Source organism: Vulpes vulpes, chromosome 7 (genome assembly GCF_048418805.1).
Source record: "Vulpes vulpes isolate BD-2025 chromosome 7, VulVul3, whole genome shotgun sequence".
NCBI lineage: Eukaryota > Metazoa > Chordata > Mammalia > Carnivora > Canidae > Vulpes > Vulpes vulpes.
Genome location: NC_132786.1, coordinates 98,145,633 through 98,160,314, shown reverse-complemented (window position 1 = coordinate 98,160,314; position 14,682 = coordinate 98,145,633). Strand labels below are relative to the sequence as shown.

The following is a 14,682-nucleotide window of genomic DNA, read 5'->3' as shown; positions in this document are numbered from 1 at the left end:
ATCTTTTTAACTTTTGCATTACATCAGGTAAAGTATATCATTTAGATGAATCATCCATTGTGGATCAGCTATTTCTGCAGACAGTATCTTGATTTGGTAACTTAGAAATTACCTAATATTTTTAAGTCACTGGAATCATATCAGCTTGATTTAATTTCTGAGAAACTTTAGTTTTAATTTTTCTACAGAGCTTATTCTGTTTTAAGCTCTATATAGTATGTATAATGGCATCTGCAAGCCAAATTTCTTTTTTGTTTTAGGAAACAGGATAATTACCTTTTACCACTTGAGAGGTATTTGAGAAGGTTTTCAATCCTCAAGCCTCTACTTTTAGGGTTAGAGCTGAAGATTCCAGTACTTATTTCCTTTCCAGGAAGAGTGAAAGTAGAGGTAGGAGTAGGAAAGATTCAGAGAGAGAGAAGCCTAGCATGCCAGTAGATGCAGTGAAAGAGATAATAAAGTCAAATTTATTACCCAAAGGAAGCACAAAGTAAATATCTCTGGTCAGTATCTAATGAAAGATGTAGCAGACAGATTGAAGCACCAAAAAAGTGCCAGCACTGTGTTAAACATTTTAGAAACATTACCTAATTTATTCCTCATGATAGTCTAATAAAGGCACTATTAGTCACTTTTATAAAAGAGGAAGTCTCTTTAGAGAGGTTAAGTAACTTGAACGGTTACTCTGTTGATAAAGGCACAGAACTGGGATTCCAATCAAAGTCAACCCTAGATATAGATATTGTTCTGGATGGAATTGTGCCTCCCCCCCAATTCAAATGATAAAGATCTAACCCCAATGTGACCATATTTATAGATAGTGACTTTAAAAAGGTAGTGTGACTGGTGTCCTTGTAAGTAGAGGAAGAGACACCAGTGATGTTTACACACAGAGAAAAAGCAAGGTGAGGACACTGAACAAGTTGCCATCTGCAAACCAAGGAGAGAGGCCTCAGGTGAAACCAATCCCGCCTGCAACTTGAATTTCCAGTCTCTATAACTATGGGAAAATATATATATTTTTAAAACATACAGTTGACCAAATCTTCATTACCATCAGGAATAGGATAAAGGAGCATATTTTTCTACCCTAGGCATTAGCATCTCAGAAAGGGGGAATGAGTATTTAAAAAGTTAATCAGGTTTTATAAGTAAATGTTTTTGTTTTGTATGTGTTTCTTTTCTCTCTGGATTTCTTTCCAGAATAGGCTAATTATATGATGTTCCAAATGCACGATGACTGTGAAGCTTGGAAAGCCATCAATTTTGACTTCATGGAGTAATTGAGATATTGTTTAGGATTACCTTATATTTATATAGCTGGTAGTAAGCAATACTTTGTTATTTAAAAATGTTAGCCAGTGGTATCTTTTTATGGCAAGTTGACCAAATACAGATATGAACTTAAAAAAGACTTTCTGTATTGTGTGTTCTATAGATCTTTCCTTAATGATATATAATGAGAGCTATTGTTAAGTGCTGTGAGTGCAGGACTCTGCGTGTCTTTATCTTCAGGGTCTGACACATAATAGATCTTTAATAAATATGAATCTGTCAATGAACGAAAAAAATTAATTCTATGTAATATATTTCTTGACAGGGTTTGACTGTGGCTAAAAAATCTAAAATGTGAAAATCCCTTACCTATTCAAGTCCTGCATTACATCAATAATTTCATGAAGAACCCTTCTTTTTCAGTTAGCACCACACCTAGATTTATAGCTTTCATTTGCTAGAATTATGTGTCTCCTTTCTCTGGCTTGACAGCCAGCAACATCTGGGGTGCCCCAGACCTCTGTTTTCATGGTTCACCCCTGCTTCTCATAGAAACTCCCATGTCTTATTAACTATTTGCCCAAAGGAGACAAGCTATCCCTCCAAGTCTTTTTTTTAAGAGTTATTTATTCATTTTAGAGAGAGAGAGAATTAATTAAATGATTTGTCCATCTGTAGTCACACAGGATCTTGTCACTCAAAGTGTGGTCCATGGATCAGCAATATTGACATCACATGTGTGTTCAAAGGGATATAGACTCTCAGACCCCATCCAGTTCTATTGAATCAGAATTATATTTTAGGAGTTAGAGAAACACTTTTGAAGCAGTGACAATGTGGAGAATTGAATTCAAATGTTCTAATTACTAAATCAAGTTTTTCTGCCCATGTGCCTCATCACAAGGGCTTCTAAAAACAATCCTTGCTCTCCCCTTACTAGTCCTCCTAAAGTGTCATGATTCTAATGGGAAAACATTAGTTGTATGTCAGATGAGACCTGAAGGTATTAGAACTTTGAAGAAGTTTTTAAACCACACACTTGAGGTAGCAGTTTATTTATTCTCTGCAAAGCAAGACCTAATTAAGGCCACCCATCAGATTGGCGTAGTGTCCATTCTCTCCACACAGTTGCCACTGATCATCACATTTGATCCTCACAATAATGCGATGAGAGAGAGGCCTGATTGTTAAAGACAAAAAGGGGCACCTGGATGGCTCAGTTGGTTAAGTGTTCAACTCTTGATTTCAGCTCAGGTCATGATCTCAGGGTTGTAAGACTGAGCCCCATGCTGGGCTCTGTACTCACTGTGAAGTCTGCTCAAGATTCTCTCTCCCTCCCTCTCCTTCTACCCCTCCCTGGACTCATGCACACATGCACATGCTCTAAAAAAAAAAAAAAAAAGAACAAATTGAGACTCAGATAAGCCAAATAATTGTTAAAAGAGTTTGCATTGCTGATTTTTCTGACTGTAGGTCTTGGCAGAAGTACATACCCCCTAAAATCATAAAAGCAGTCAGGGACAGTTCTGGTGTTATTTAGGTAGCAATACTTCAAAAACTCTTGAAAGCCCTCTATAACTCTAAGTGACTGTCACTTTTTCCTCCCGTAGGCTAATATTGAGCATCATATTTCTGGGCTGAGGACCTATGATATTCTTTACTGTATTCTTTGGTTAGCTCTGCAGCCTTTAACAATGGGTGTTCTCTTTTCTCCTGTGTGATACAACATGCCAGTTCTTTGAATGTATATATTCATTTCATGTTAGATGTTCTGAAATCCTGAGACTTTTGAAATGGAGCTGGGATGGATTTATGATGACAATGGGTGGGTGAACCCACATGCTTTCTCTCTTTTGTTCAACACTGGGAGGAACACATGAATGACAGCCCATTCTCTTGGGATCACTTGTAGGTTATAATGCCCACACCTTAGCTTCTTTAGTCATGGTGAGATGAAAAAGAAATAAAGTGGCTATAGGGAGGATCTTCAGATTCCAAGTAAAACCATGGATATGATGAATGAATACTGTGACTGATACTCCATATGGAAAGAAGGCGTGAACTATTAATGCAGCAGCTGGAAGAGACAAGGGGCATGCCATGTACACTAATGCTCTACCACAAACCCCCTTCCAGTTCAACTGTTTTCTGGCACCCCTACTGACCTTGCATGTACAATTTTTAGTCCTCTTCGTCTTCAGAAAAATATCCCTTTACTATTTACGTGCCAGTGATAAGTACAGAACCATATTTGTTTTTGCAAATTGCTACATTTTAAGATTCTAAAGATTCTTAAGACATTGGCAGACTCAAGGCTTTGCAATATATGAATTCCTGTAGGTTATGTGGTCAATCAAGGAATCTAAGAGTCCTTACTGTTGTTATTTACAGTAATCTGCTCATCAGTCCTAACAAGATTGATTAGAGATATAGCCCAGTAATACATCTTAGTATTTCCCTACTACTTCATTTAATCTGATTAACATACTGTGGAAAGGATATTTCACAATGTGCAAATCCTTGTAATCACTAGGCAGTGCATGATAGAGCCGTGTTCCTACCAAGACAGCTTAATAAAATTAACTCTGGCTCAGTAGGTGTGTGCAATGAGATTTTCTCTAACTTTTCCAAAAGTAGTTTTGGTCCAAAAGCAAGGGTTTTTCACTGTTCTAGTTCAAATTAAAATGCTCCGTAGAGGTTCATAATTTTTTACCTCAAATTAATGATGTCTGAATGAATGGATTTAATACTTCATAGGAATTATAATAAAGAGAATGCTCTTGGCAAAAGAAACAATAGTGCATTCTTATGGATAGGAATATTTTCATTTGGGAAATGAGTGTTGATAATCCTATGAGGTTGACATTATGGTGAGGTGTGTGTGCATGGTACTGTGGTTAAAAGCTTGGGAATCAGGAGCTATTGATTTCACCACCTACTACTTGTGTGACTTGAACACGTTATTCCCTTTTCTCAGCCTGTTTCCTTTTCCATGGAGTCAGAAGCCTCAGTTCTACCTTTAGTAACAAGACTTCTGGGAAGGCTGTGAGAATTAAAAGACATAAGGTAGGTTATCATTGGAAGCTGCATGAGGTAGGTATCATTGGAAGCTACTCTCTGATGTGAGACTGTATTAGTCCAATTCTGTGAGAATCAAGAAGTATGTTTTAAAGGGTTCTCTGGCACTGCAGAGGCCAGAGCATCTCACCTATTAAATCAGTCCTTCATTAAGTCAAACCTCTGAGTCAAAGTTAAGGGTTATAATTTTACTTAGTTAGATGTTTAGACTATAGCCCTATATGACAGCTGAAATTTTTTTATTCAGTCCATTTAATAACAAAGATTCTGAGCATCACAAACAGAAAGTTAATAGAAAAATGTAGCCCTGGATTTCAGACTCCAAAGTTTGTGTTTCTTGTGCTGTATACGCATAATATACAATTGGTTATGAACAAAGAGAAAAGTAATCTAACTTTGTTTCATGCACTAACCTAATAGAATCAATAAATCAGTTACCCTCAATCTAGCAGCTCAGATATAAATCAGCAGGGATGAGCTAAAGACAAGTGAGACCACAATATAATAGTGTCTACTAAAGAAGCAGCTAAAATGCACATGAAAAACCATGAGAAATATAATGTAAATGTTAGGGTATTTTCAATATACTTGAAAATGGGCAGGTATTAGAGTATTGCATCTAATTTGCAGCTGCACAATTTATATAGGAAACTGTCCAAATAATGTTCCCAGTTACTGGGAAGCCCAAAGCATATAATATTAAGATCTAAAGCTACCCAGATGTCTCCCAACCACAGATTGGATAACTGTGACCCCATCTCAAGCTCCTCCAGACCTCCAATATCATACCTTAAGAGAGATTTCAGGATATCAGGGTATGACTAAATTTACTACACCTCAATCCAGTAGTCAAAAAGGAGGCCGGGAATTTTGTGTGTTCTAAATAAAACAACCCTACCCTAAGATGGTTATATCCTCATAGGCAGAAGTGAAGGTGGAGATCCAGAACTGTAAGCAATCTTGACAAGCCTACTCTGGCATCCCCTGTTATCCCTCCTTAAGTTAGTCACCAAAGAAACCAGGACTCCCAGGTCATCCCTCACTTATCAATGCTTAGCTCCAAAAGGTAACATTTCCCATTAACCATCAGTTCTGTCCCCAAATTCCATACCATCTTCCCTCCTTGCTTTCTTTTCTGCATAAAATTCATCATTACACACACATACTTGAACTAATGCATATTTGTTTATCTGTCTTCTCCACAAGAATATATGTTCCACCAGGATAGAATTTTTTTTTTCTGTTTTTCTCATTGCTGGATTTATTGTTCCTGGCTTATAATAAGCACTCAGTAAACATTTATTGTGTAAACAACTGAATAAATGAGTGAATGAATTCTGCCCCAAGTTATGGTAGCTTCCAGAAGCTGTGAGTATATTAAGTCTAAAGCCAATTAGTATTGGCTGCTTGACTTCTTCATGCTTGCTTTTAGTAGAACAGTGAGCTAATAAGGCATAGTGCACTCACTTAATAGTTCTCAAAATGAAGATTTGATGCCTCTGTCAAAAAAAAGCTAAGGGAGGAAGGCTGTGTTGTACAAATATTTCATTAGAAAAATGACTTTGGATCTTATTCAATGAAGAGGTCAAATATTTTTTCTTACAGTCCATATTACCATGGACTCCCAGGTCTCTCTCACTAAAGTTTTATGAATAGAAATGGAGAAAGGTTAATACAGAGTACAAGTGGTAAGCATAACAAGGGATATGAATGAGAACTGAAAAGAAAATAAAAATATAAAAGAATATGCGGCCAGAGTTGCTCCATACTTAGCACATAGGAACCTCTCAATACTTATTTATTTAATAATTGAATGAATAATGTCGACATATCTAAAGGAGAGGCAATAGGTTAAGAAAAAAGTAATCTCTAGTAGCAAAGAATTTCACTACTTTCAGGCCTTGTCTTTTATTTCTTCGAAATGGGTGACACTTCAAAATGGCATAGGATGAGTGATGCCTGGGTGGCTCAGTGGTTGAGCATCTGCCTTTAGCTCAGGGTGTGATCCTGGGGTCTTGGGGTAGAGTCTCACATCAGGCTCCCCATAGGGAACCTGCTTCTCCCTCTGCCTATGTTTCTGCCAATCTCTTTCTCTCTCTCTCTCACTCTCTCTCATGAAAAAATAAATAAATTTTAAAATTTTGTTACTATGGTAACAAATTAACCAAATGATTTTGGATGCATAGTATTCTTAAATACAGTAGATTTTATAGTCTTCATTAAAAAATATGATTCAATGTATGCTTTGTTGTTAAGTCATTGCTTAGTCTTTCAAGTCGTTAATTTTACATCTTAAAATAAGACATTGTACAGTAATAATGATGATGCTTGCTTAGGAGTCAGGAGCTGTGGGTACCGCCCAGGAATTCGATATGATTAAGTCCTAGGGAATCTGCCATGAACTGCTTGCTATGGCTCAAGCATTCAGTACACTAATTTATTTTAATCTTGGGTTTTGAAAGAAAATGTTACAATATGACAATTTAGAAATTATGCTTTACTAAACTTTCCATGAAAATATTTAACAAAGACAAATCTAACAATATTGTATCAATATTCTGTATTGGTTATTAGTTTGTTATAGAGATGAATATCTTGATCAGGAACTATCCAAGGTAGAAATATGACAAATGAAAATATTAATGCAGTTTTTTCACAACAAAATGAAAAGGTGAGATGGGCAAGGATTTAGCTGTATTCCAAGCCGCGCAAAACAGAAATTGACCAAAGATTCCTTTTTTCTAAGTAGTCTCATTTCCTTTGTCAACTCTAAATGTTCATCTAAACTCAGGCCTTATGTTTTTTTAACAGAAGTGGCAATCAGTAGATGATTGTATATTCAAATGTATTCAAGCGTGTTTTAGTTTCTCAGAGTTTTTGTTTCATAGAACTATAAATTTCTTGAAGTCAAAGTTTAATGTTCATAAAATCCATTTATCTTTAGCAATGGGGAGTCTAAGTTTCAATTTCTTTAGAGAAACTGAATTATAGACCAGAGAAGAATTATAGAACAAGAAATTCCAGAAATGGATATGTTTTTTTCTCCTTTGCTATTGATATTATTTTGGTTGACAGTGTTGCTCATACAGTTTTTATAGGTGTTGTGGTCCTGAGAATGTAAAAAACACATGTGTAAAGCTTTAATGATGGCATTTTAAAGATATCCCATGTTGACAACAGAAGAATTTTAATAGCTTTGTTATATTCATGTATACTTTAAATAAGAAAATGAAAATGGAATTTCAAAATTAATCCTGTTGTGCATAGCCATAAAGTCAAAGCAATAAAAGAATTTAATCACAAATGAGATGCTACAGCTAACTGAATTAAGGAGGAAGTTAAGGTTTTCATTTCTAATTGTCCTCTTCCCTGCAATGAACATCAGACACTTAAAGATTATATACACTTTTACATTTTGCAGTAAACATAGAGTAATGTATATATGTTTATCTCTGTGGGGGGTATTATCTACTTCCCTGCAACTAATATTGGGTATATATAATTAGCAATATTGGAAACTTCCCTTGTTACTTAGAAGGAATTTCCTAGTTTGCATAATATTTTGTACTTTATTTTCCACATCTGGGGCAACATGATCTTTTTGTAGAACCCACAACATGAACCAAAATTCTGAAACAATTTCATCAGAGCAGCTTATCAATTTTACTTTTTCCAGGTGCTTATGGGGTGTTCCTGCTAGTATCACTTGCATCCAGTTTAAAATTAATGTAAATCCAAATAGGATAGGGAGATGGGGAAAAGATCGATCCAAATCATAGCAGATCCTCACTGTGCTGGAGGGAAGAGAGGGCTGTGAAGCACCTCTGATAACAACAGTGGAAGAAATGAAGCACTGATTACAAACCAGGTTTGAGCTGAGCATTAATACAAAGAAAATCAACATTATCCTGATTACTGCATGGAAAAAATAGATGTAACACCTCTATTCTGCAGATGTAACACCAGGCATTGTGCTTGCTTAGGATAACTGGATGGGAATAGCACATAATACATATACTTATAATTAAAGGAAGGGGAGTTCCTGACTTAATATAAAAACTTCAAAAACATACAAATTTTGGCATAAACATTAGGTTTTGTTGTTGTTGCTTTAGGGAAAAAATCCCTTACTAATCAGCAATAGCTTAGTGCAATTGTTAAAAATATGGTGTGTTATTATAGCCTAAACACTTGATTCCTGGACATGCCTCCCCATACCCCCCCCCCCACAAACTCATACAAGTATGTTCATTCCTAATTATACTCGAAAATTTATTTAGCTTATGGCTACTTGAATAGCCCCCACATCGCTCTTCTTTCTTTTTTGTTCTGGAAGCCCCCTCTTCTGTGTTCCTTTAGCACATTTGTCCACATCAGTCCATGAATAGGCTATGAGCAACTGAGAAAAGTGGCCTTATTAGTCTTTGCATTCCTGCACCTTATCTAATCACTGGCAAAAAGTCTTATTTTTCCTGCCTGCCCTTCATTCTACATATGATGGCATATGTTATGCTTTCTAAATTATTGTATTTCAAAGAAGACAACTCTAAATAGGAGACAATTATATTAATCAAATATTTCTGTTACACTGAATTTAACTATATATCCATAGGTTTGGTCATAAATCATTTCCTGATATTATAATACAGAAAGTCAGTGAGGTCCTTTCAAAGACTTGCCACTAGAACCTTTTTTTTTACTGTTACTAGGGAAGACCCAACGTAATGTAATAAATGGGTAAAATAATACAAAGACAAAATGGCAGACAATGAATGTATGTACATATATAATATTTATATATATCTATGTAAATTTTATAAATCAGAGGGGACAGTATACATTTTAAATCTGACAGAATGAAAGAAAATTTGAGACATTTCATCCAACCCTGCCTCTAGTACAGTGAGTATAGTTAGTACATAACTGAAATGTCTGCTGAAAACCTTAGGGCAATTGAAATGAGCCTTAAATTTCCTTCCCACAACCACCTAATCTTTCTCCCCATCTCCCCCACTCCAAATCACAAAAATGACATCTCTAACCTCCACAGTGTGTCAGATTTAGGAGTAATCAGATAGAATATGGGCAGAGTAAAAGTTTGTAATAAAAAGCCAGCTTCATGTTCACAGATTGACTGAGTTGCTGCTGGAGAAGGTGCCTTGATTAAACCTCACAGAGCCTCATTTTTGGCACATCTTTGACCAGTTAGGCGGGCCTAGATTCTACCCATGCTCAGCAATTCCTCATTCCTCTTAGGGAATTGTTCTGCTTCTTCCACAGCTCCTCCTCCTCCAATTAAGGGTCTGACACTGCCCATTGACCACGTTTATTTTTCTGCCTTTTGGCACCAGGAGCTTGTCTGTTGTAGGATAAAAGTGGAATTCTCTGCTGTCTGCAGGGCTTTCCCCAGGGAACAGAGCATGAAACCCAAACTTATATATAAAATCATATCCTGTTTGCAAACATCATATTCCCTTTGCTTCTCACTAATCTGGTCCTGTAAACCCCAGCACAGCTTGAGAGCCCATTCCTCATCTAAACAAATGCCATAAGCTCCTTTATACTTTTACAACCATGTCAAAAAATAATATTGCCTGCCAATAGTGATGTGATTGGAGTTGCCTCCTCCAAGCCATAAAAGAAGTGCAGAGTCTGTTATCAATTTCTCTAAGTGTATCAGGGGAATTATGGGTCGATTCAGTTCCAAGTTATAAATGACAACTCAAAAGCCGCAGAAGTGTTTGAAGCTGGGAGCTGATGACGACATTATCATAAAAGCCTGCTCGTCCTTGCTTTTGTGGGTTTTTTTTGTGGCCTATCAAGTGAAGAGGGAAAAATAAAGCTGAGAAATGATTTCAAGATTTCTTCACACAGCAGCAGGTCAGATGGCCAGAAAAAATGATCACTATTTTTAGTGATATACCCTTAGGAGTGAGAACTAAAGTGGTCCTACACTGGCTTTTATTTCCAGAATCCTTTAATTATCTATTTCATTAGATGATAACCAAGTCCTGGTATTTGGTAAAATACTCTCTGCAATTGATGCATTTTCTTGTAGTGCAATCACACACTAATGAAAAGTGAGTCATGCCATAGTAACTAAGAAAATGAGAACCAAACAGAAAGGACTTAAAAACCCTTGAGATTGTTGCTCAAAATGCTATTCTGGAAAACATACTTTAAAATACCTGAAGTACCAATTGCCCGTTGAGCAATTTAACCAACTACTCTCAAATAGTCATAGGCAAAGAGTATATACCTATCATGATGAGCAATGGGTAATATTTATAATTGTTGAATTGCTATATTGTACACCTAAGACTATAATACTATATGTTATCTATACTGTAATTAAAAAACTATCATATGCAATTTTAGGTAAAAATTTAATAAGAAGTAGGGATTTTCAGATTTCATAATGTCCCAGATAGTCTCCTCAAAAAACCAATCTAAAAAAACAAAACAAAACACAAAAACCAGTCAATCTATCAGCCTTTAGTAGGTATATATTAAAGCCCCCTAGTAGCAAGGTATATATTCTAGGACTAGAGTTTACTTTAATAATTGGGGAGCATTAAGTATTTTGGAATTTAAATCAGTGTGTCCATCTTAGATAATGTGAACTGGAAGAGTGCCTTAACAACAAGAGCAATTTTAGTGTTTTCTAAGCTCTCTGGAGTATCCCTGCTGTGAAGTTGGACCATTCTCAGTTCATATTGGATATCTTTGTATAGTTAATATGTCTAGAACTGTCCCAAAGGTAAAAATTTAGATTGGTACAAATCCAGAGGATTCAGAGTTTCTCTTAGGACTTGTATCAAAACCCAGGATATGATGGGCAAGAGGTTTCTGAATGCCTTAGAACACAACTTGGTTTCTGGAGGAAAAAAAAAAGGCCAAATCAAACTAGTTCTCTAGACTAGCAACAAGGACAAGCTTGTATGTGCACACACATGCATGACACACATGTTCACACTCATTTGGACCTATATTAACACCACCAGAAGACCATTAAAAGACCCAGAGGCCAATCTAATAAACACAAGTACCTCTCTCCAGCCTTCTCCAGCACTAAAGTCAGATTAATCCAATCTTCTACCTCCTGCTGCTGCTTGCTACTACTAGAGTAGTTCTAGCTAAAGAATAATAAGTTACCGTGGTGGTATGAGTTTAGAGCTGTTGAATAGAGGTACTTTGTGTTCAAGGGAAAGTGTTGCATAGGCACAACCCAAGTCAGACTTGGGAGGTGGATCCTAGAGAGTTGTCCTCATTTCAGCTCTGGGTCATGAATTAAGTGTAAAGGAGTGGAAATTTGATGATCATCACTCTTTTCACAGTTTTGATTTCCTCCCCATCATTTTATCCTCTAAGTAGCCATTAGCTTTGTTTCATTCTTTGCTTCATTTGCATATAATCAGTCATTCTCTTAAAAGGAGCACTTGAGATGTTAGAAAATAAGTACAAAAGCCAATGAAACCTATTTTATTTTTTTAAAGATTTTATTTATTTATTCATGAGACAAGGGCAGGGGTGGGGGGTGGGGGTAGAAACATAGGCACTATACCAGCCACACTGCTGTACTGTGAGGCTCTAGGGACTGTGAAGATAAAAACCACGGAAGAACCTAATGAGCTCTTTTAGAACTCCTATACATAGACATGAACATCAACCTCATACTTTTAGCCTTTTACCCTTTACTATGCGACTTCAGGAAAATATAATTTCTCTGAGCCTTCCAGTTTCTCATCTGCAAAAGGGTATTAATAATAATAACTATTTCACAGGGGCACCTGGGTGGCTCAGCGGTTGAGTGTCTGCCTTTGGCTCAATTTGTGATCCTGGAGACCAGGGATTGAGTCTCTCATCAGGCTCCCTGCATGGAGTCTGCTTCTCTTTCTTGCCTGTGTCTCTGCCTCTCTCTCTCTCTCTGTGTGTCTCTCATGATTAAATAAAATTTTAAAAAATATATACAATAACTATTTCACAAAGCTGTTATAAACCTCGGTTATGTGTTAGCAAACTGTAAAATCCAAGCAGGTATTGATTGTTGTAGTTGTCATCCTTATTTCTAGAGAGGGCAAAATCATAGGTGAAGGGATAGAAAGATTATCCTTGTGAAATCTAGAATCACTAAAATGGTAGAATTAACTTGAAATATATGGATTTCCCTGTATAGAATTCAGTTATAGCAAAATACTGCCTAAAATATGATACCCACAGTTCTTTCCCTTCAATATCCAAGAGGCCTAATTGACTTAAATTCCTCGGTCCTTGAAACCTGACCTAGAATTATGCTCTCCCAACATGACTTAGCACTTAGTTCTATAGGATGACAATTTGTTACTGGTAACAGTTAACTTTAAATAAATTGCAGGCTAAAGGATGTGTTCTAATCATCCACAAAAATGTAGACATTTTTCTTCATATGTCAGTGGATTCAAACAAATTTGTCTTTGAAATGTGGTATAAATATCCTGGGTCAAAAAAGGCTTTGTTAATTACTGAAGACAAAAATGGCCCCAGGGGTTCACAAACAAAACGTGCCGCAATGCAAAGCACTTTGTGAAGTTTATGCTATTTTCATCAGGAATACAATGTACTTGCATACTCAGTGTGACTCTACTGAGTACTGAATTCTGCTGCAAAACTGTTAAACTTCTTGCGTTACCTTTTCTTCAGCTACATAAGTCTAGCAAAACTAGCTTATGGACATGTTATCTATGCAATCACACAGAACCCTAGAGTAAGAAGAGTCCCACACTTGGATTAATTCATTGTGTCACCATCTTGAATTTCTTAATAAATTTTGAGCATGGGGATCTGCATTTTCATTGGAAATTGAGTCCTATAAATTATGTAGCTAATCCTGAAGTCTAGGATAAGTTTTACTGAGAAACAGCCTGAACAGATAAATTAAAGGAGATATTTTTGACAATTTATGTTATTTAAAAGCAGTAAAAAAAAACCTCATACTTACCCCAAGTCCACCACAAGGTAGTGAAGAAAAAATCTTTTGAGAGGTGTCACCTACACATTAAGAAGATATAAAAAAATATATCAATTGGGAATACGATCATGATTTTTAAAATTTGAGTGTTTATTAACATGCAATATGTCACATAGTATTTATCATTTGATTTAGAAGAAAATTAATCAAATTTTATACAGGTAGGAGCTCAAAGCAAATGATATTATGGGTAGATTCTATTGCCTTACATGAACAATCACATACCAATGAAATTTGAGTCTCAAAAGTTTTTTTAGCTTCCCTACAATCATTTACTATATGACATCTTTTTTTATATATACTTTACTTAAGATAACTCAGCTATTCTGAGTTATCACTCTAAAGTGATGTGTTAAGCCACAAGTTTTTGAAAAGCAGTTATTTTTTAAATGTTTTAAATATTTAAACATCTATTTAAATACACAGACTTATTCTTAATTTCTCCTTCAGATATAACTAAGACAAAGTTTACTCTAAGCTTCTTCAAAATCTACATTTTTAAACAAACAAATCAGAAAACACTATAGAAAGGATAACCCTTTTGGGAAATCTATATAATACAAATAGAAATATATCTTCTTTAAAATATGTACCAAATTCTTGCTTGCATCTGTCTCTTAGAATTGATATTTCATGGAATTTTTAATCATTATTTACCTGCATTTTAATTTTCTACATTATCTACCACATTTAATAGAGAAAACAAAAATATTCACTCCTAAACCTCCCTGCAAAGTAATTAAAGGAAAAGGCAATAGTCATTTCTATCCCAATTTATTTGTTATATTGATGATCAGTGAAACAAATAATGATGAAAATTGAAAATAGGTTTGTGGCAAACTTCACATGTCATGTCAGTAAAGTCTATCTAGATTTTGTTGTCAAAAAACATTTATTTTGTGAATAATAAATTGTTTGGGTTGAGTTTTCAAATGCAATTGCTAATGGATGGGAAATGATAAAACAAATGTAATCGCAAATGAAAAAATAAGACATCTTGGGGTGCCTGGGTGGCTCAGTAGTTGAGAGGCTGCCTTCAGCTCAGGGCATGATCCTGGTGTCCTGGGATTGAGTCCTGCATCAGGCTCCCTACAGGGAGCCTGCTTCTCCCTCTCCCTATGTCTCTGCCTCTCTCTCTCCGTGTCTCTCATGAATAAATAAATAAAACCTTAAAAAAAAAGACATCTCATTACATATAAGGATGAGGGGAAAAAAGATGAGAAATCAACAGAAAAAATATGGAAATCTTGGAAAAATGTTGAAACTGGAATAATGACATCAGTAAGAAATACATGAGAAAATTTATGGACAGCTTTGAGAAA

General features: G+C 35.7%; 1 protein-coding gene across 23 annotated transcripts in view; it reads right to left on the bottom strand.

Annotated features, from left to right (window-relative positions):
• HDAC9 (histone deacetylase 9) overlaps positions 1–14,682 on the bottom strand; it is a 920,581-nt gene that overhangs the window by 241,811 nt on the left and 664,088 nt on the right. For 20 of the 23 annotated variants that reach the window (XR_012002703.1, XR_012002701.1, XR_012002704.1 and 17 more), the window contains one exon: positions 13,331–13,380. Coding sequence is in view for 19 of the 23 variants with exons in the window: in XM_072764471.1 (XP_072620572.1) it covers positions 13,331–13,380 (50 nt within the window). In the remaining 4 variants the exon portion in view is untranslated. Of the gene's footprint in view, positions 1–1,158; positions 2,659–13,330; positions 13,381–14,682 lie in introns of those variants that run through there. The other 3 variants (XM_072764485.1, XM_072764486.1, XM_072764487.1) reach the window with 1 other exon arrangement.